Here is a 21397-nt window from a genome sequence, read left to right as displayed (position 1 = left end):
TTGTTTTGTTTTCTGTTCCAAAATCCACTTTGTTAGCCAGTTTGGCGTTGCCACACTGTCAACACAAACACATATAAGTTGGCTTCGTTAAAATTATTTCATTCCGGACAGCTGATGCCTAGTGTATACATAAGGAGATATTAAAAAAAAAATCGTGTGTGCGTCTGGATTTTGCTGTATTTTTTATTTAAGAATGAATTATTAACTAACCATTAATAAATTATTATTAAATAAAAAACAGTTCAAAACCCGTCAATCAAGCGTAAGTGGGGAATTAAAATGGGAGAAAATCATAAGAATGCATTTTTTGGGCATCAACCGCAAACGTTTATTGATTTTTTTGTGTTCTATTAACACACAGATACATACCACAATCTACACAATTACGAGGCAAAGAACGATCGACACGTAGATACTATGGAACAGGAATACTATCACAGTCATAATCTACAGCAGCAGCAACAACAACAGCAATTGCAGCAGATGCAACAGCAGCAGATGCAACAACAACAGCTGCAAGAACAACAACAGCAGCAGCAAATGCAACAACAGCAACAACAACAGCAACAACAGCAACAGCAGCAACAACAACAATTGCAGCAAATGCAACAACAACAGCAACAACATCAGCAGCAGCAGCAGCCGCCGATTCAGACGGGATTTGCACCGCGTCGTCAATATGATAATGCGGTCATATCGTCTGCATGTTTGCCTAATGGAGCTGGAGGAGCAAACTCGGCATCAAAGTCATCCGCCGCCAGCATGCTGTCGCAACGGCCTGGCAAAAGTCGAAAGGAAAAATCTTCGGCAGGCCAACAGCAGCAGCAACAACAACAGCAGCAGCTTCTCCAACCACAACAATTAAGCGAATCATCCAGCAGCATGCCCACAGATGAGGCATTGAGATTTGTTAACGAAACCGATGCCAATGGACTGGCCATGAAAACGCCAGTCAGTATACTCCAGGAGCTGTTGAGTCGACGTGGCATCACACCCGGCTACGAACTGGTGCAAATCGAGGGAGCCATCCATGAGCCGACATTCCGTTTTCGTGTATCCTTTAAGGACAAGGACACTCCATTCACGGCCATGGGAGCAGGACGCTCAAAAAAGGAAGCCAAGCATGCGGCTGCCAGAGCTTTGATAGACAAATTAATTGTTGTCCAGCTCCCGGAAACCATGAACTCTGCTGGTGTTGGTCCTGGCGGTGGAGCTGTTGGCTCATCTGCTGCTGGCAGTGGTGGCGATGGTAATTCGAATGTGGCACCTGGCAGTGCCAGCGAGTAAGTTTTTGAAATTTAAATTTATTATTTTTCATTAGAACAATGAAAAAAAAACCAACAATATTTCTAGTTCTGGTGATAAAATTGTGGGCAATCCAATTGGTTGGCTACAGGAAATGTGTATGCAACGTCGCTGGCCACCACCATCCTATGAAACTGAAACGGAACTGGGCCTGCCACATGAGCGTCTATTCACCATTGCATGCACGATACTAAATTACCGAGAAGTTGGCAAGGGCAAGAGCAAGAAAATTGCCAAACGTTTGGCCGCCCATAAAATGTGGACACGCCTACAAGAGGCACCCATTGATGCGGTCAAGATCAATGATAGCATTTGCAGTGAAATGGAAAACGATGTAAGTACATTCAATCCTTAATCCTTAACATTACGAATCTTGGTCTTTTTTGTACTTACTTTTTGCATATTCTATAATAACCGATCTTCAGGATATTTAAAGTTCCACCTACATTTTCTCCCTATTTCGGTTCCTACGAATCCTTGTATCCAATCTAGGCCTCGTAGGACCCGAAACAGCAGGAAACCGAGTTTTTTTGTATATGTAATTTTTGGTTGTGGGTATCTTTTTTATCATTTATTGAAACCTTATCTAATAAGTTTTGAACAGTTTTCACACTAAAGTTTTTCTTATTTCTTAATCTCAGCTAAGTTGGCTTACTGCTTATACGGTCCTCGTAAACTTGTTTTATTCTCGAAAAAAATTAAAACTGTTTTAAGAAAAGAAATGTAGCTAGTCAAGGTTTCTTACTAAAATTTGTTGTTCTTAGAAGTTATTGATTTAATTGCTTATACAAAACGCTTAGAGGAAACAACTTTATACAGTTTTGTGGTGTTGTGTTTATTAATTTGGCACCCAATGTATTGAAAAATAATTGATTTTCTATGGCCCAGGCAAAAAACTAATAGAAAATCAGATAAAAACATCCAGAAGACAGTCGATTTTCTAGATGTTTCATATTTTTTATAAAAAGACTATTAAGATTATTATCGTTAAAGTGGTGGGGGCTTTATTTTTTTTTTAAATAATAGACATAAATTTTAATTATGTGTAGTCTAGAGTTTACAAATTATGAGGATACCAATAAGTTGGTAAATTCTCTTTCGGTCTTATTTTCATTTGAGTAGATTTGACTAGCATTGGCGAAAATATTGATCTATTCGGTTGATTCCATGTAGACCAAACAATGCCCACGCAATCGATCTGCTTTCCACAATATTTGCCATTCAGAGAGCTGAATAAAAAAATAAATATTTCAATGTCAGTTTCAACCGTTAATTACACGAATATTTTTACCTTTCTCCACAGCTATTAAACCACCAACCAGCACCAAATAATTGTGCACAATGAGAATCACGCCAAGAGGATTTATCATTGTCGTATGTTGAAAATGGCATATTTACATCGCTTGAAAGTGCATCACCAGCTGTTCCCTTATAATTTCCGATCGCTTTTAATCTATAATCTTCCTCTCTGCTGGCTACCACAAAATTGTCATAATGGGCATAACTTTTAAGGCCATCAAAGTCTTCGAGTTCTATTTGAAGCTCGTATGTTTGGTTTCGTGTCAGTGTATGTAATTTTTCCAAGCCAATGAAAAAGCTGTCATTAAATTGGCCAAAACCTCTTCGATATTCTCGCATAGTTCTATTAAAGTTTACCTCATGGCTAATGCGTCTCTGGATAACTATCCAGCCACAGGTGCAGGATACTTTAAACGAGTTCACCCCAGGCAAACTCAATAAATAAATACCATTCGAATTTTGAAATGGTGGACATTGAGTGATTTGATGTTGAGATTTGATTTTAATTCCGTTTGTGTCAAGTTGTTCTTTTAAGGACTCCAATTCTGTGTAGAGATCATGGTTCTCTTGAAGTAAGTCGGCTTTATCATCTTTCAAGTCAACTTGCTGTTTTGCGTTAGTTTGGTTACTTTTCCATAATTCATCTTTTAAATTTTTTATTTGAGATTGATAATTATTTAATTCGATCGTTTTCTCCTCAGACAGTGTTCGCCAGTTATGTATTTCAAGATTCTTATCCTCGATATGTCTAATCAAAACATTATTTAACTCTGTTTTTATATGCTGAATTTCGTTTTGGCACTTTTCTTTCTCTTGAATCCGCAAACTGTTAAAGCTTCTGTAACAATTAGTCCTGACTTCTTCAATTTCTTTAGTCTTCTGTTGAATGATTGTTTCTTCATGTTTTATCAAATCGCTAATAGAATTTTTAGTACTGTCCCTAGCCGTGTTAGTCCTTTGGATTGCATCCTTTAGTTGGGTTTCTGTATTGCCTAAATTACTTGTACATTCATTTAATCGACGTTCACATTTTAATAACAAGTCGTTGATTTTTGTTGCATTGCTTTGATTCGATTTCAATTGAATATCATATATCTCTACTCTCGTTTGACATTCTTTCAAGTGAAGTATGATTGTATTGTGCTTAGTTTCATATTGCTGCTGAATTTCTTTCCCGATTTCTCTCTCCTGTTCTTTAGTTTTCATCATAATTGTATTAAAATGATTTGTTTTTTCCACAATCTCTTTCTTACTCTTCACCAATTGTTGCTCCAAATTGTTTAAATCTTTCTCGAACTTAGTTTTCTGTATTCCATTCATCGTCGTTAAATTTAGAATGGTTTTTGAATTCTCATTCAATTGTGATTGAGAACTCTGCAATTCTCCGGTACTCTTGGTTAATTTATCTTTCAAAATCTTTAGTTCCATGGCCGAATCCCTTTTTATGATTTCGTTAACCTTTGTTAGATTTTTAATGGTTTTTAAATTCTCATTCAATTCTTCTGTACTCTTCGTTAATTGTTCTTTCAAAATCTTCAATTCCATGGCCGACTCCCTTTTTATGATTTCGTTAACCTTTGTAAGATTTTGAATGGTTTTTGAATTCTCATTCAATTGTGATTGAGTACACTGCAATTCTTTGGTACTCTTCGTTAATTGTTCTTTCAAAATCTTCAATTCCATAGCCGAATCTCTTTTTAAGATTTCGTTAACCTTTGTTAAATTTTGAATGGTTTTTGAATTATATTTTAATTGTGATTGAGAACTCTGCAATTCTTCTGTACTCTTCGTTAATTGTTCTTTCACATTTTTCAATTCAATGTCCAACAATTTTTTTACCATTGTTAGATTCTGAATTTTTTTAAAGTCTTCCTCTACTAGTTTATTTTGTATTTGAATAGACCCTTCATTAAATATTAATTGATATTCTAATAGTGAATGTTTGATCTGCAAATTAGTTGTATTTTTCTTTAGGTACTCTACTTGTTTTAATAGATCGTTTACTTCATTATTTTTGTGGCTAATGATAAGATTTAAATCTTTACTCTTACTCTCACAATCACTGGCAAACTGAAGCAAAGGTTTCATATTGTGATAACACTTTTCGGCTTCTGAACAAGGCCCTCCAATGTCTTGTGCCTCCTGCAGCTGAAATATCACTTTAAATTTATATTGAAGTAATCTTTTTTTTAATCCTACCATTTCATTGCCAGCATCAGAAGTTGATAATACACGGGCGATTAACTGGACGAATAACAAAAATAGGTTTAAATCTTTTTGCATTTTACGACCGCAGCTTAAAAAACACAGAAGGAGACTAAATTGAATTTCGGCTATTTATTGCAAAGAATACATTTTTTGTTGTCTGAATTCTGGGAATTTCTTTTACTGATAAGAATTGTCGCAACTCGTAAGCCGAGAATTGTATGCGCTTGCAAAATTTTGTGTTTTATATATATATATATTTAAAAATTTAACATTTCTCTAGCTGATATCAATTGTGTATTTGTTTACAAAAAAGGTTATATTAGTGAAGGTCAGTGTTATAAACAAACGTCAATGTTTATCTGTTCCTTGGTAGAAAATCCCAACAAAAACTATTCCATTTTAAGAGTTATCTTTATTCGGTTTTTTGTAATATCTAAGATGTTGACAAAAAAAAATATTTGATTATTATATTAATAATAACAAAAATACCAATTTCAAAACACTATGCGAACCACAGATTTGTCTACATTTGAAATATGATTGATCACGGGCTATAGACGAACAAACAGTCAGACATGATATGAACGAATCGTTTGTCAATGGTGATCAAAAATGTAGATCTTTTAGATTTTTTAGGGACAACGATTACTTCTGAAGTAGACAAAATACTTAGCATTCATGTTCATTTATAGAACTTATATTCATTTTGAATTTCACTCTTAAATTTAAATATTCATGACTTATGTACGTATTTTAATTAGGAAATCTAATTTAATCTAATCTAATTATTCTTATGTTTCCATTTTTTATTATTGTGTGGTCCCCTGATTATTCTTTCGATTCCAATTTATATAAATGTATTACTTTGTATGTACTTAGAAATAATTCGTCACCACATGCTCGGTTTTTTTTCCACCTCGGCTTTTATACGAGTCATGTTTCTATTATGTTTAAAAATATTTATTTAAGGGAACATAGAAATTTATTTAAGCTCCGGTTCCAATTTTCTTCTTTTGGGTAACATTAACAAGTATTTTTAATTATTCATCATCTTATGAGATATTGGCCATCACAAGACCATTTGATCCCATACGATCAACTAGTCCTCACCCATGTGATTATATCCCTTAAACAGATATACTTCAACTCACCATTAACTTGGGTTTTGGCTTTTAGGAAGTTAAATAATTCAATTTTTGTTTTAAGTCAAATGAATTAATCAATTTAAAATCAAAAAATTACGAAAATGTTGCGCTCTTATTTCCAGCCCCGCAATAACGATAGTTATTATGGTGATTTGAAAGATATCTCTGTGCCAAATTTGACCACGCAGCACAGTAACAAAGTCTCACAATTTCATAAGACCCTGAAAAACGCCACGGGTAAAAAACTGCTTAAATTACAGGTAAATGGTTCGGCTGAGGCACACTACACACACACACACACACACACCAGACAGATACGTCTGTTTAAATGCTCAATTTCATAGATTATAATTCGATATTTTTCTTACAATTGTCTAAAAATTTATTTATATTTTTGTTTTGCAGAAAACTTGTCTAAAAAACTCAAAGATCGATTACATCAAGCTGCTGGGCGAGATAGCCACTGAAAATCAGTTCGAGGTCACCTACGTGGACATTGAGGAGAAGACGTATACGGTTCAATTTCAATGCCTGGTGCAGCTCTCCACGTTGCCCGTAGGCGTTTGCCATGGCACTGGTTCAACGACTGGCGAAGCTCGACGAAATGCGGCACAAAATGCTCTCGAGTATCTGAAGATAATGACGAAAAAATAAACATCACATCATCCATATTTGAAGGCAAACGGATTATGTGTGTTATGTGTGGTGTAGAACCACAAAAACTGCATAGCAAAATCTGAACGCACACCACGATAAACAAAACTGAAACCCCGAATCCTCAAAAAAAAACCCGAAAACCCAGTTACAAAGCGAGGATAAATTACGGATCCATAACATGGACTGATTGAGAGTGGACTGAATTTACTTGATCATCGTCTCTCATACTAGCTGAATAGAAATGTCATTATTGTAATATTTTCTCTTTATAATTCTTATTTTTTCGTATTTTCACATTAGCTAAAACACCAAAAATGACACATTTGATTTCGGCAACAAACAGTCCATCCAATCCTCGAAGTGTATAACAATTAATTAAACAAAAACCAAAAAAAAACTATTCCCAGTTTGAGTTATTTTCTATGCACTCCAATCACTTTAAAAAAAAACTACTACTAATTCCTATTAATCATTTACATTATATGATTTATTCTTTTCCGATTTCTGGTCTTTTTTCTTTTTTTTAAGAATGTTGCGTTATTTTGTATTTGAAAAAGAGAAAAGATGTGTACACGTAGTTATAAATGAATTATACAAAATATATAATAATATATATGCTTTCCCGAGTGTATATATTATATATTTGTAGTCTTGAATTTAATAAAAGTGAAGACAAATTCAATCCTTGTATTTCTTTCGGTTTTACTTATCTAAAAGTTTAATGCTATTTGCTTTTATTTTTGAGTCGTTTTCGAATGTCAATCGACAGCGTTTACAAACGTTTTGATTTGTTTTAGGTTTAAGGTTCGAATTGAAAATGCCTATCATTTAAATATTTTTAGAAAAGTTAAAAAAGTTGAGAGACAGTAACAATTCTGTATATACAGTTGCGGACAAGTCTCTACATACGACCATGTTGTTGAGTTTTTCCGGTAAACGGCATTGAAATTTACAAAAAAAAAAATAGATATGCCATAATTTAGGGAATAAGCAGTTTCAACTATTCGAGAAAAAAATTGAACTATCGAAGTTATGGGCAGAAAACATAAAAATTAACTTAACAAAGGTCTACATACGCCGCAATCCTTCCTTTAAATGAGTTAATAAAGTTAGGAAATTAAGTAAAATTCTGAATTTTTTTTTGACAAACAGCTGTATTTTACATATGAGTAAGTCCCATGAGTTATATAAACCGTAATTAATTTCGGCAATAATCCTTACAAAAGTCTTCAAAGGCCAAAACGAGTACATTAAAAATTATGAAACATGAAACAATAGAGATATATGTTAAGAAGCAATTAACTGCCGCAACCAAGTTAAAGTTAAAATTGTGGATATAGAAAGCCAAGCAAAAATAGTTGCCCGCAAACAAATTTTGCAATCAAGGCCTTCGGCTTAGACGAAAACTACATCCATACACTAGCCTGGGATTCGAACCCGGATACTCTTTGTTGAATTGCCTAAATGACTGGGCCACTTAGACCTTTACCGAAGACTGTTCGATTACCTTATTGTTAGTAAATCTAACAATAATTTATAAGCCTTTAATATGGAAATGATTTACAACATTCTGAGATTAAATATTTATCTCTTTTAATTTTATTTTTAATGCTAAACACTATAATATACATATTTTAGATGATCTTAAATAAAATATTATGATAAGTCGGTTTTGCCGACATGCAGATACCCTGTACTTCATAGGGTAAAACTTATAAGGGTGATCAAATATAATATATTGGTCGATTGTAGCAAAAAAAAAAAAAGAATTATGGAGCATAACAATTGTTGCCCATAAGTCCTTTACTTATCTTGGACCTTCATTAACGAAAGTACATACTTTGACTAAAGTTTTAATGATATTAAAAAGGAATAAAAACTCTATATTCTCTATCTCAAGGTGGTGATAATTTGAGTACTTCCTTGATGTCTAATACCGCGAGTCCAGGAGAATTTTAGTTGTTTCTTTCTTCGATATAACCCTTTTATCCTATGAGTACAGAGTAAAAACATCTGTTTTTATTTCTTTTTACGATCTTGTGTGCATTTGGGACAAAACCATTTGCCCTTGGGTTTTATCGTTAGACCAACGCAGGCAAAATGGAACCATTCAATGGGACACTGTTGAAAAATAAGAAAAATTATGTGTTATAGTAAACTCTTACAAAGTTTATGGTTTTTATACTCACATCGGGATTATCGCAACCAATCATCTCGCCATATGAAACCTGATGACACAGACAATATGTCGGCTCATTGGGATCCACAGGCATATCCATGACATCGCTGGGATGTGTTGCATTTGTATGACATGATTCTTTTTCAGAGTCATCCACATCGACTGCTTTCTATATAGATAAGAGAACAAAAGTTATAAATATGAGAATGTTTGTATATAATTGTTACGGAAATCATGCAGTTTTAGTTGCGAGAAAATTATAATGATTAATGATTAATTTTTAATTGCACATCTACTTTACAAACTAAGGAAAAGTAGAAAATTACAAATAAATCTGCATACAAATAAGAAAAATAATACGAATGTTTAATGAAAATATTAGCAATGGGATGAAGTGTTTTTAATCTTGATGTGAGAGTTTAAAAAAGTTCCAAGATAAACTTTCTCGAAATTTTAAGCCGCATTTAACTTATTACCAAGTTAAATTAATAAGAGTCCTAACTGAACTTGTTATTAAGTGCGGCTTAATTTAAGTGTGTAAGTTCCAATTTTGGTAAGTACGAATATTTGGGATTGGGGATTTCTGTAAGGATTGTAAGCAATAGAGAAACTAAAACAAATTTAATTTAATTGAAAATCAACCAACCAACTAAAGGACTTGTAAAACTTTAAAAAAATGCATTTAGTTGAATGAAAAAATGATGATGATTTACCTTTTGAGCGCCCCCCTTGCGTGTTTCTTTTTCTTGATTTACCTTGGACTTTTTCTTTTTGCTACCTTGTCCACCATTACCTCCGCTAGCATTGCTACTGACATTGAGATTTGTATTGGAAGTGTTCTGATTGCCTGAAGCACGACCTGAAGTTTCTTCGTCGGAGGAAGCAGCAGATTTTTTCTTTTTCCCAGTTGTCTTGCCATCTTTGGTCTTTTTGCGACCCTCTGAAAGAGACAGGCAAACTTTTTATGCAATTATAGAAAAAGGAGAATAATTTTTGGTTTACTTTTGGCCACCGCTTCCTCAGATTTGGCTCTTGTGGATGAGGCCTTCTCCTGAATTTCTCCCTCGAATCGTGCCAGATCATTATCCAAACGACGAATTTGTTTATCAACCAGCTCATATGTTTGTATGGCAAGTTGCACTTTGTCATCGCTGTATTCCTTGGCCTTGCCAAACAAAGCCTTAATATCCTCCAAACGCTCCTTCCGCTCCTCTTCGCTCATGGCCCCGCTTTCAGTTAGTTTTCGCATAAAATCCTTGGCATGGCTATCAATTGATTTCATAGCTGTTTGGGCGCGATCATCCAATTTACGCATTAGCTTGAAATTACGTTCCAGCTCAGTTGGCAGGGATTCCAAGCCTATATAAATGGAAATGCATATATTTTTAGAAAGATACAAATGCATTTAATTATAGTCTTACCATCTAGATAGTTTTCCAAATAAATGGCTGATGACATTTTCACAAGAAATTCAAATATATTTCAATAATTTCTCTTTTTTTTTTTTTGTTTATGCAGACGCCACATTTACTATGTGGTATATATCAACAGCTGTTTTCCATCGCGTGCCGACCGGAGATGCCAGTGTGGTAAAAAACTAAGAACTGTCAATGGCGTAGACAGAGGGGATTGGTTTAAACAATTTAACCAAAATAGAAATAACTGCCTTAAAGTATGCCTACTAATTAAAAACAACATGCTAGCCGATTTATATAGGCACGGCAATATCCCTGTCTTTATTGATTCAATGCATTTCGCAATATTTTTTGACAATGGTTACTCTTGCCAACACTGGTTTTTAAATAAATCATTTTCCGCCACTTTTATCATTAGCCAACACTGCAATCTGAAGAAATCAAAATAAACATTTAGGGAAACTAAGAAATATGTGCGCTCCATCGAGTGGATCTTGGGTTGAGGCCATCTTCGATGAAGTTGCTTTGGAGGGCCTAGAAGGCGTCACATTGCCTTGTGAGTTCGAAATAATTACAAATTTCTCTTATAATTACTTATTTCGTTTTCAGCTCTGTGGTCTTTGCTGGCCATAAGACTGCAGCTAAGTTCTGACCCATTCCCACCATCTCTGCAAGAAGAAATATGGACTCTACTGCTAAAATATTCCCAGGCAAAAGTGGAGTTCTTTGAGTTACCATCACCGCGTCCATTCATTCCGCCATATGATCGCAAAAATGATGTGGATCCGGAAGAGGGAGTGCCTTTGGTGCCAGAGAAATGTCCATTTATGCTTTATCCAGAAGCCATGGTGGAGGATAATGAGATAATGGGCAACTGTGTAGATTATAAGACACGCAAGCCAATTGCCGTGGACGAGTTGAAACAGCAAACGGCCAGTGAGGCCACCGAGAAGTGGGACCAACGTTTGGTGATTGTGGCTAGTCAAGAGCTACGTTTAATTGCTCTCACTCCATCGAATTTGATGCAACCCGATGATTATTCCCTGCAACAATATGTCTTCTGGGAAGCTATAGGACGTTCTCGCTATAATGGCATGACCACAGTGGGACCTTGGTCATTATCCTGCTACTGTCGAGATGCGGGCTTTGTCTTTTACATTAAGAACAAGCTATTGGAGATGCAGGTGAATCTAATACATAATTATTAGTAATAACAACTACATAATAGTTATCTACATTTATTCGCAGCTGATTGATGCTCAACCTTATAATGAACGTCACAAAGGACGCTTTCTCAACTCTGTGCTATTGCATTTGCCGCGTTTTTTCCGCATCTACAAGAATCGGGTTCAGGAATCCATTGAGCAACTTTATTTGACAATTAAAGAAAGTCCTGCACAGCATATACCGATTGTCGAGATTGCTGATCATCTGCGTCACTTGAATAGTTCTCAGGTGAAGAAATTGCTGGTGACCCATCTCTTTCGCTCATATTTTGAGACCATACATGTGCTTTTACCAAGCAGAAAGCCAAATACAAAGAGTGCTAAGCGAAAGGCTGCTGTACTCCAACTACGTAATCCCAACTTGAAATTTGAGGATCTGTATCAGGTGAATCAGGCGAGTGAAGACACAGAACCGGCTGAATTACCCATACCGAATGATGAATCAATTACCACAGAGATTGATGTGTCCATTATGATGAACTCGTTGCTTGAGCCAAGTGAGGCAAATGAATCGTCGTGTGAGGAAAGAAAACCAATTGTTGAGAATGCAGCCAAAGAGCCTTCAAATGAAAACGAGTTTAATGAAGAACTTGATGAAATGCCTATGCCTGACTTCTTGGACCAGAGGCATAGTTACATTGACATGCCGGCTGAGCAGGAGTGTTATGAGGCCATTATGCGTTTTGGCAAACGCGGCATTAGTGCGGCTGAACTCGCACAATATGTAAGCATTAATATGCAGACAGTGCGGGGCTTTGTTAAACATTTACTAAAGGAGGGTCAAATCAAAGACTATACCGAACAAATGGGCAAACAGCGTGCCATACGTTATGTGGCTAGTGTTCAAGGTGCCCATGTGGATCTTAAGAAAGTCGAAATGGAAAAGACAATACAGGAATTGCGTTGCAAAGACGAATTTGTAAGAAATAAACTTAACTATTCTTTCACCACTTGGGATAATTTATTTAATTTACATTCTAGAGCACACCACGAAATTCGGATATTGTCTTAAAGGATCATCCAGAGATTACATCGACTGTGCGTCCCATAACCATTGATATAAAACGATATAAAATGGAAAAGCAAATGGAACGTCAAGTCTATCGCAAGACACTTATTGTACGATTGATCGATGATAATTGCATAATGCAAATGTTTAGTATGATGCGTAATATACAAAAAGAAGAGCAAAATGCAGGTTATACCGACTCGATATGTCGTCGATCCGTTCTGAGATTGCTCCAGCCCATGTCTGAATCGAAGGTGGTGAATGTCTATGAGATTAGCCTTCAATATGGTCAACGTGTGCGTCTCTATCGCTTGGTAACGCATCCAAAAATTACAGCCGATCATGAGCTATTGCATCGTGAGATATTGCGTCTTAAGAATAATTTCCATTTGATGTCTGAAGAGCGACAGCAGCGGGCACCAGAATTAAATCCAAAGGACAATAAAAAGGAGCCACAACGCAAGAAACTCACTAAAGGAACTACACAAATAGAGTCAACTGTTAGCAAGGTTCCAGCACCAAAATTGCTACTGGCCAAGGCATTTCATGAATTCCTTTACTATTTGATAGTCGAACTGGATAGAGAACGTAAACCATTGAAAATGTCCAAAGAGTTGGTCAGTCAATGGCAGAAAACTGAGCCCGCCCTGCAGCCACGTCAATTTCTTGAGGAATGGCAGGCAAAAGAGACATATGCCATGCCCTATAATGATGAGATAAGCTGGAGGACATTCATACCGCCATTGCCACGATATGAGGAAAAGCCGAAGGGTTGGATTTACTTTACTGATGCCATGGAACGGATGCCTCTATCGCTATTTCTTCGCATTTGTCGCATTGAACGCGATGCAATGGATAAATTGCGTAACCAATTAAAGCATCCAGTGCGACAACATTATTTAATCTCTCAACTGGACTCAACGTATTTAATGCCACGTTTGCGCATTCAGCAACTGTATTTGACCACTTTAAGGCTTCTTAATCAAATGGGTCTATTGCAAATCGGTGAAAGAGAAATGGGCTGCGATCTGCTACAACGTTGGGTCTATCTTAATAGGCGTTCCCGCCTCTTGGACACCACGACGAGCAGTGAACATAATTTCAAGCGAGTTAGTGCCGATCACATGTATACGGAGTTGAAATTTGAATTCGAGAATCGTGATCTTGTTGCCAAATATTGGGCTAAATTGCAACATATATGTATCTATACAAAACTAGGATTCCGCAAGCATATGAATCTTATGCCAAAGACGGCCAGAAATCGTTCATCATTGAATTTCCTTGATCCTGTCGGATTTGAGAAAGCCCTCGAACTGGACACTGGCTTTGTGCCAGGCGATCAATTGGGTGCAGGTGGCATAGATTCAAGTATCTATGCCCATCAATTTCGTCATTGGTCTTGGGTACAAAATAAGGGTTTCAAAGCGGAAACGAATTCACCAACAACTGTCGCCACTGGGGCATCAAAATCATCGAATCCGGGCAGAAAACGTATACCAACAATAGCACGTCTGAAGCCTACCCATAAATTGCAAATGCGTAAGAGTCGTCCAGCCCAGTCTGGAAGTAGTGCCCAATCTCCTGCGAAACGTAAAAGTGGTCCACGCGATGATGTGGATCGCGATGCCTTGCGAAATATGCGTACATTGCGTGTTGCCTGGTCCCCTCAAGAGGATCGTCTACTGAAAATGGGACGAGCTGTCTATCTCTTCATCGATGCTCCCATGCCAGCTTTGGCTCTCTGCAATGTGGGCATTGTGTGTCGCGATATAATACGCCGACATTTGGGAATTTGCAATAAAACCACACAGGCCTGTGTAAGGCGTCTTCAGTTTCTGATGCGCATGAAACGGGATTTACCCGAAGTGCCCAATTGGATATATGGCATGCAGACAAGTCCACAGTTTCGTCCCATCTACAATGAGCGTTTCTTGGCTAATCTCAAGCGAGATTATTCATCAAAAACTGAACGCAATGAGGCTTTGGTAATACATTTTGTTCTAATACTAACTAAACTACATGGAATGATTAACAATGCGGTAAGTTTTATATCAAGTTATTTAATTATGAGAGCATTTAATAATATTTTTGATCTTTTTCGAAAACTATTTCTGATTTTAAGAGTCATAACGATTCCTCTAGATTATATTTATGTTTAGGAAACATAAAAATTAGTTTACAACTTTATTTGTTCACCACTTTTTTTTCTTATCATCATTTGAGCAAAGGATAATGTTTGATTATCCCATATTAGTCGATGATTTGTAAGCTGTCCATGATGTCCATGTCCATAATGACGATGATGAATATGTCCTGGCCGACCATTGTGGTGATAATGATTTCCATGTCTACGGAAATGCTGTGAATATTCTGCACCCAAATTGTAGTTTCCGTTTAAACAACTTATAATGAAAAACAATTATTAGTTATAATTATACATCATAAATTTTTTATGGTGATAATAATTTACCTATTGGTACAATTTTGAAACCACCAACCTCCTTTAAATTGTTGCGCACAATTTCCATTTGGCGATTGATCATTATCTCGATCAATTGTTGAAAAATGCATCTTCTCAAGAGATGACAGTGAATCTCCAGCTGTTCCTGTATAATTACCAAGTGATTTCAGTTGATAGGCTTCTTCCTCACTGCCCACAATGAAATTATCATATTTGGCATATGTTGTGACATTATTTTTATCAGTTATTTCTATATATAACTCATAAGTCTGGGTGCTAGTCATTGAATGCAGAAACTCTAATCCAACAAAGAAACTGCTATTGAGATTTCCGAAACCAAATTTATATTCTTGCCAATTTCTATTGAAATCAATTTCATCATTTATACGACGTTGAATCAAAATCCATCCTGATCCGGCATTATTTGATTTACAAATTCCTTTCCAGGAATATCGAACAGGCACATTAATGACTGAATTCTCGTTGGAACAAACTTCAAATTTATCCGCTTGTGTGTCATCCATAGAATTTAGTTGCTCTTCTTGTATTTTATTGATTTTTGTTAAATTTTTAAGTTGTATTAGAGCACTCTGCAAATCTTTCCTACTCTTCTCTAATTCTTGTTTTAAATTCGTCAAAGAATCTTCCGATTCACTCTTAAGATTTAATATAGTTTTTGTTGTCTCTTTTAATGCTGATTGAGAATTCTGCAAATCGTTATTTAGGTGTGAAATGGTTAAATTTAGGTTCTCTACTTTTTTAAACAGATCCTTTAGTTCATGATCTTTTTGGTTAATTGCAAGATTTAAATCTTTGTTTTTGTTATCACAATCACTGGCAAACTGAAGCAAAGGTTTTACATTGTGGTAACACATTTTGGCATCGGAATAAGACTCTCCTAACTCTTGAGCCTTTATATGGGCCTCCTAAAAATGAAATATCACATTTAATTACTCATTAATAAAAGTTATTTTTATTTAATCCTACCGTTTCATTTCGAGAATAGGGAGTTGATTCCACATAAAAGATAAAGTGTGCGAGTAACAAAAATAGGCTTAAATCTCTTCGCATTTTGCGGTGTTTAGCTTAGACAGCTCAAAATAAGACTAAATTGAATTTCTTTTTCTCTATATGCTATTAAAGCTTTAGGTTATTGCCATATCAATATTTCTTATCAGGCTTGAAACTTCTTTGTTCGCCTTGAGGGAAACCCAGAATAAAAAATATATTTTGTAATCTAACTTGGCTGCATCGTGTTTTATATACCCTTCATTTGTTTGATTTTTAAATTTTGTAATTCTCAAAAGATTAAGATCCCATATTTCTTTCTAAGGTTTTTAATATCAAAACCCAAAATTTGTTTCTGATTTATAATTTCATTATTATTACACGACACCAATTTGAAAATTTATTAGAAAATATGTTTAAATGTAGTAAGTTTTAGGGGAAAATGTCCTGGAGTTTTTGTAAAATATTATAATATAATTATAGATATAAATACATATCATTAATAGACCTCGTAACCGTTACGAAAGGAATCGTCCTAAATTGTATATTAAACAAATATTTAAAATTATTTGCTAAAAATTTATGTCACATATTGACTAAACTAATATTTTATATAGATATATAAAGAAAACTTTTCGCAAATCTCCCTTCTTAAGTATTAAAACTTATGCCAATATTTTAAAAAAGATTTAAACATTCTGAAAATAAATTTTTACAATCTTGCAAGCTCTCCCTTTCTGAATCTCCCTTAGGGAACTCATCAATCTTTCGAAACATATCAGTTTTCGAAATTTTACTGATCAGTTCTAAAAATCTCATAGTTTTTTGGGTTTTATTGATATAAAACATTAGTTACGCTCACTTCTTATTATCAGATATGTATACAGAAGTCTTTTATCTTGACAGATGGATTTTGATACTGATCAAGATGTAATAGCTTAAACCAACTATTATATCCTGATCAGCAAAGAAATTTTGATTTTTTCTCCTTTTTTTCCATTTTCGTTTTTTTAAATTATTTTGATTTGCCTTTGAATGTGATCGACTTGTCCCTCTTTGTACCCATCGACTTGTCCCTCTTTGTACCCAGTTCAAAAAAAGCCACTGCCTAAGGGTAATCTTATTGTACCAAGTGCCAACTGTCTTTAATCTTTATACTTTCTACTATTTCTAATTGCAGCATGGCATGATGTGTCGTCAATTTCTGTTGCCGGATGATCTTAACGACTATAAGCTTCAATTCCGGGAATGTTCACCCTTAAATGCCGATCAACAATTGCTCTATCGCAATCCCAGTACAGAATCCGAATTGCAGGTGATGATTGCAGTTCAAGTCCTGCATAGCACCCTGTGCAGTGCCAAGGATAAAACGTTGTTCAATTTGCAAACATTTGAGATCTATAAACATTTCTCCGAAGAAGTATTGAATGCGGCTTTTAACAAAGCACGAGCAGATTCACTTTTGGTGGCTGTGAAAAGGCGGAATATTCAGACCGTAAATCGTTCGCTCTCTGGGCCAGCTCATCTGTTGAGCTCGAAGTACAAATACCGATTGATCTATCTTAAATTGGGCTATGCCGTCTATGATACCTATTATCAATTGAGCCAAAAAATGCAAGAAGAACGCAGCGAAGTGCAATTGCCCTCACCAAATTTTGGACAATTTTTGCTAATGGGTGAATGGTTGGCATTGGGTTCCGTGAGAATAAATCTGCAATTGCCGGCAAATATTCTAACCGTGGACACGACCAGCATGTCCAGGAATACTGGCTCCTCTACCGATCGTATTTTGGATCATTATAGTTGCATTTTCGATAATGCCCCACAGACAGAGTACGCAAAGCGTCTGGAGAGTGAATGCAGTGGACGTCAGGCATCGCGGGTTCGCTTCCATCCAGCGAATCTTAGCTATCGTCTGCCCTACAGTCCGTATAATCATCTCTCCAAGCTGCCGCTACGTGCCATGCATTTCTTTTGCGCCTTGGATGCTTTGGGCGAATCTGTTAGCATTAATAGCTCACGGCTGGAGCAATCGGATTTTTGTCCCTTTGCCCATTGCATAATGCGTAGTGGAAATTATCTTAACGCCGTTGAACGTATTGTCCATGAGCGGCGTCCTTTGCTCCGGGAATTGATGGCCAATTCTTCACAATGGTTGGAATCAAGTACAGAGAATTTTACTTCCTCACCGGTGGTTGTTGGTCAAACAAATCTCTGGGGTTTAGTCCATCATTTGGAAACATTTTGGCGCCAACATCAACAAACACTTGAGTGCAAAGATCTGGGTAAAGTTTTGGCCGACAAAACTTTGCATAAGCTAACCGATTGGCGCTCGATTTGTTTGGCTCTGTTGGACTATGAGCCATCTGTCTGGGAGACCGAACGTACTCAGGAATATGAACCGGCCTTGAATAAGGAAGAACGTGCTCGGGCTCAGGATGTATTTGTCGTACACCTACCAATGATACGCATAGAGTCAATGGAGACAAAACAAAAACTAGAAGAGGCCAAAGAAATGATAAACACGATGCGAAAAGCTATAATTGATAAAGTAACCAGGTAAAGGATCTTAATTTAAGCATTTGCAACTCATTCTTGAATTTCCTCACCTACTTAGATTCACCTACTGGACCTATACGGAGAATACCTTTGAGACGCTACGACCGAACCTCTTGACCAAGAATTATGATGCCACATCGATTGAGCATATGGAGAGCATTCTCAATTATATTGAGAAACATCCATTGGGTGTTCTATGTACAGAGTTGCGTGACACTTTCAAGTTGGGAGCAACATTACTTCAGTTCCTAGGGGAACTCATTGAACATGCCCTGATCAAGCGTGTGGGCGTTGAAAATCATATGTATGTGCATAAAGAACACATACGCAATTGGGTGGTGCATACGTTTCATATTAAACGCTTAGAACGGGAGAAATTACAAAATGAAGTGGCAGCTGCCCCGGCAACACCTCAAGCCGTGGTGGGTCAGAAACGAAAGATGGAAGCCGAGCACGAAGACGATGATGCAGAACCCTGTACGAGCAAGAAAATTAAACTAAAGGATGAAAATAGCACAGAAAATGAAAGTGATGAAGTCACCATGGCTGATGATGATGATGATGCTGTAGTTCCTAAGCGTTTTCGTCGACGTAGTAAACCACGGGAAATTTCACCACCATCGGAGGTTTCACGGGATGTGATTGTTATGAGGCCACAGCCTTGGATACGAGTGAATGCCTCGCTTAATCGTCGTGTCCTCGATCGTTGGTTGGGCGCTGTACTCAGTGAGTGTATTGCTCGCTTTGGCTGCACCGTCTACAGTTTATTCCTGCGTTTCCCTCACTTGGTGCCTGTTGATATTATGCTTCTACTTGAACTGCTTGGCGATATGGGATGCCTTGATTTAATGGAGCTAATACCATCGAAGCATATTCACGTGGAAACACTTGCAACTGACTGGGAGTTGGAGGATGACCAAACCGAACAGCGGGTCACAGAAATCTATGATCCAAAGGATACATATGTCAGGGTACGCGCCGATGCCATACGACACTTGACCAACTTCATAGGCATCAAAAAATATAATGCAGAATTTATTTAAAACTATTTGAACCTTTAAAAAAGTTGACTTTTTAATGTATTTTTCTAATATATTATTAAAATGTGTTTTGTAATATTTTATAGATATTAATTTGGCTTTATTAAGGGTTACTTGGTTTTCATATGTATTCTCTCTTGATTCTCTAAGACCTTTTTGAAGATTGTAGTTGGAATCTCTAAGCGAAAATATTGAAAATGATCCAGATATAATACAATTTAAATAAACAATTGTTTTAATGAAAATTCCAATAACTTGTATAAATAAGAATTTTCCCAAATTATGAAAATCTTTATCAAAAAAATGTAACAATCTTTAACGACAACCAAAATGTGTTAGTTTCGGATGAACAATTCCAAATCGGCTCAACATAATTTTTACTAATTTAAAAACTGGTTCAACCTGTTCATCTTTTGATCAGCTTATTTTTGACACTTTTATAACCATTTATTCTCTTTTCAATCTAATTTGGACTTCCTATTCTTTTCATTTCTTCCTTAGAGATTAAGACAAAAGTCTTATAAAAATAAAAAAACTTAAAACGTAAAGTTCTGACATGATTGGAAGTTAAAATCACCTCAATAATTAAGCCAAGTCACCATAATAAGTAAGCCTCAATACTCTGGTAATAATTTGACTTGCTAAGAATATTCTTTTATCAAAAGGAATTTATTTATTAAAAACCCAGGACTGATCCTATATTTTTCCTTTTAAATCGTTTGAAATATTTATCCCTTGGTTTTATTTTTACACTTCTCAGCATTAATGAAGAAATTCTCTTTTAAGATGCTTTCCTTCAAAAAATTCTCCACAATTTGACTAACAAAAACCTTTTTTAGCAACTTTCTTTTGTAAAATATACTGTAAATTTAATGAACAACTCAGAATTCTGCCGGTATTCCCAATCAGCCCAGAAATTGGATATAAAAAAAAGGAGACGCGTATAAAGGTTTTTTTTTTTGACACCACGAATTTGCATTCGCAGCTTTTGTTTTAATGTTTTTCTTTCACTTTAGTTTTCACCACATAAATATATATGCACTACACTTTAATCGCCGTCAGACCGAACATTTGTTTACCGCTTTCCTCCGACACGGGGAGCAGATTTCTGTGTAACCTTGGCGGCCTTCTGCTTGGGAGCAGACTTCTTGGCGGGAGCTGGAGCGGCTGCCTTTTTGGCGGCCTTGGTGGCACGCTTCTGTTCCTTGGCGACTTTGATGGCCTGGTCACGGAGAGCCTTACGCACCTCGGGCTTCATGTTACGCTTGGCCATAATCTCGGCCAGCGAGGCACCGACAATAGCGCGCTGGAATTTCTGTGTGCGGCGAGTACGCTTCTTGGAGGCCTCCTCCTCGATACCCTTGCGATGCTTGCGACGGTACAGCACAGTCCAGGTGACTTTGCGGGGATTACGCTTCATCAGGTAGGAGCGCTCGCACTTCTTGTCCAGGAAGGTGAAAGACTATATAAAAAAGAAAAATATTTTTGTTTGAAATTAAATTATAATTGATAAAAATTTCATTATTTACCTTGCCATCAACCTTAACCATGGTCTTGCCATGGCCGGGGTAGATTTTGTACCCACTGAATGAACACAAACCGATTCTGCAAAACAATAGAATTTTAGTATAAATTTCAATAGTTTCCATAAAATTTTATAATCAAACATCCATTTATACTATGTATTTGTTTACGACACATAGTAGGTTTGCCTGGGTCCTTGGATGTTTTTGATATTTGCAAATTAGTTTTACTTTAATTTCTACGTACTTCATCTTGCTGGTGTAGAAACGAAAAGAAAAGAAAACGGAAGTTGGCCACAAGCGCTGTCACTGTCACACACAGCTGATATTGACATTTGAAATGTTACAGTGTTGGAAAACAAA

The 21397-nt window shown here is 36.2% G+C and overlaps 5 protein-coding genes across 7 annotated transcripts; 2 read left to right on the top strand and 3 right to left on the bottom strand.

Annotated features, from left to right (window-relative positions):
- The first annotated feature begins 595 nt into the window (after nucleotides 1-595).
- On the top strand, nucleotides 596-7304 carry LOC6642828 (RISC-loading complex subunit tarbp2). Of its 2 annotated transcripts, XM_002065083.4 has the most exons (4): nucleotides 596-1283; nucleotides 1354-1639; nucleotides 6080-6217; nucleotides 6363-7304. In XM_002065083.4, the coding sequence occupies exons 1-4, from the start codon at nucleotides 604-606 to the stop codon at nucleotides 6609-6611; spliced, it is 1353 nt and encodes a 450-aa protein (XP_002065119.3). In that variant the 5' UTR covers nucleotides 596-603; the 3' UTR covers nucleotides 6612-7304. The 2 variants fall into 2 exon arrangements, with proteins under 2 accessions (XP_002065119.3, XP_023031331.1); XM_023175563.2 differs by lacking the exon at nucleotides 6080-6217.
- A 940-nt stretch (nucleotides 7305-8244) lies between these two features.
- On the bottom strand, nucleotides 8245-10383 carry LOC6642827 (inhibitor of growth protein 5). Of its 2 annotated transcripts, none has more exons than XM_015178383.3 (5): nucleotides 10215-10383; nucleotides 9796-10152; nucleotides 9507-9733; nucleotides 8804-8962; nucleotides 8245-8735 (listed from the first exon to the last, which is right to left on the bottom strand). In XM_015178383.3, the coding sequence occupies exons 1-5, from the start codon at nucleotides 10249-10251 to the stop codon at nucleotides 8634-8636; spliced, it is 882 nt and encodes a 293-aa protein (XP_015033869.1). In that variant the 5' UTR covers nucleotides 10252-10383; the 3' UTR covers nucleotides 8245-8633. The 2 variants fall into 2 exon arrangements, with proteins under 2 accessions (XP_015033869.1, XP_002065118.1); XM_002065082.4 differs by having other exon boundaries at nucleotides 9549-9733.
- A 256-nt stretch (nucleotides 10384-10639) lies between these two features.
- On the top strand, nucleotides 10640-19589 carry LOC6642826 (general transcription factor 3C polypeptide 1). Its single transcript, XM_023175573.2, has 6 exons — nucleotides 10640-10764; nucleotides 10818-11392; nucleotides 11457-12353; nucleotides 12416-14482; nucleotides 17093-18471; nucleotides 18530-19589. Exons 1-6 carry the CDS (start codon nucleotides 10680-10682, stop codon nucleotides 19512-19514), a joined length of 5988 nt encoding a protein of 1995 aa, XP_023031341.1. The 5' UTR covers nucleotides 10640-10679; the 3' UTR covers nucleotides 19515-19589.
- On the bottom strand, nucleotides 14522-15992 carry LOC124460331 (fibrinogen-like protein 1). The gene is made up of 3 exons (XM_047010889.1): nucleotides 15892-15992; nucleotides 14914-15830; nucleotides 14522-14845 (listed from the first exon to the last, which is right to left on the bottom strand). The coding sequence occupies exons 1-3, from the start codon at nucleotides 15973-15975 to the stop codon at nucleotides 14620-14622; spliced, it is 1227 nt and encodes a 408-aa protein (XP_046866845.1). The 5' UTR covers nucleotides 15976-15992; the 3' UTR covers nucleotides 14522-14619.
- An 866-nt stretch (nucleotides 19590-20455) lies between the features above and the next one.
- Nucleotides 20456-21356, bottom strand: LOC6642825 (60S ribosomal protein L24). Its single transcript, XM_002065080.4, has 3 exons — nucleotides 21282-21356; nucleotides 21041-21116; nucleotides 20456-20973 (listed from the first exon to the last, which is right to left on the bottom strand). Exons 1-3 carry the CDS (start codon nucleotides 21284-21286, stop codon nucleotides 20587-20589), a joined length of 468 nt encoding a protein of 155 aa, XP_002065116.1. The 5' UTR covers nucleotides 21287-21356; the 3' UTR covers nucleotides 20456-20586.
- Nucleotides 21357-21397: the final 41 nt, after the last annotated feature.

Source organism: Drosophila willistoni (assembly GCF_018902025.1).
Source record: "Drosophila willistoni isolate 14030-0811.24 chromosome 2R unlocalized genomic scaffold, UCI_dwil_1.1 Seg167, whole genome shotgun sequence".
In the NCBI taxonomy this organism is placed as follows: Eukaryota; Metazoa; Arthropoda; class Insecta; order Diptera; family Drosophilidae; genus Drosophila; species Drosophila willistoni.
Note: the sequence above shows the minus strand (reverse complement) of the source record. Positions and strands in the feature narration are given on the sequence as shown.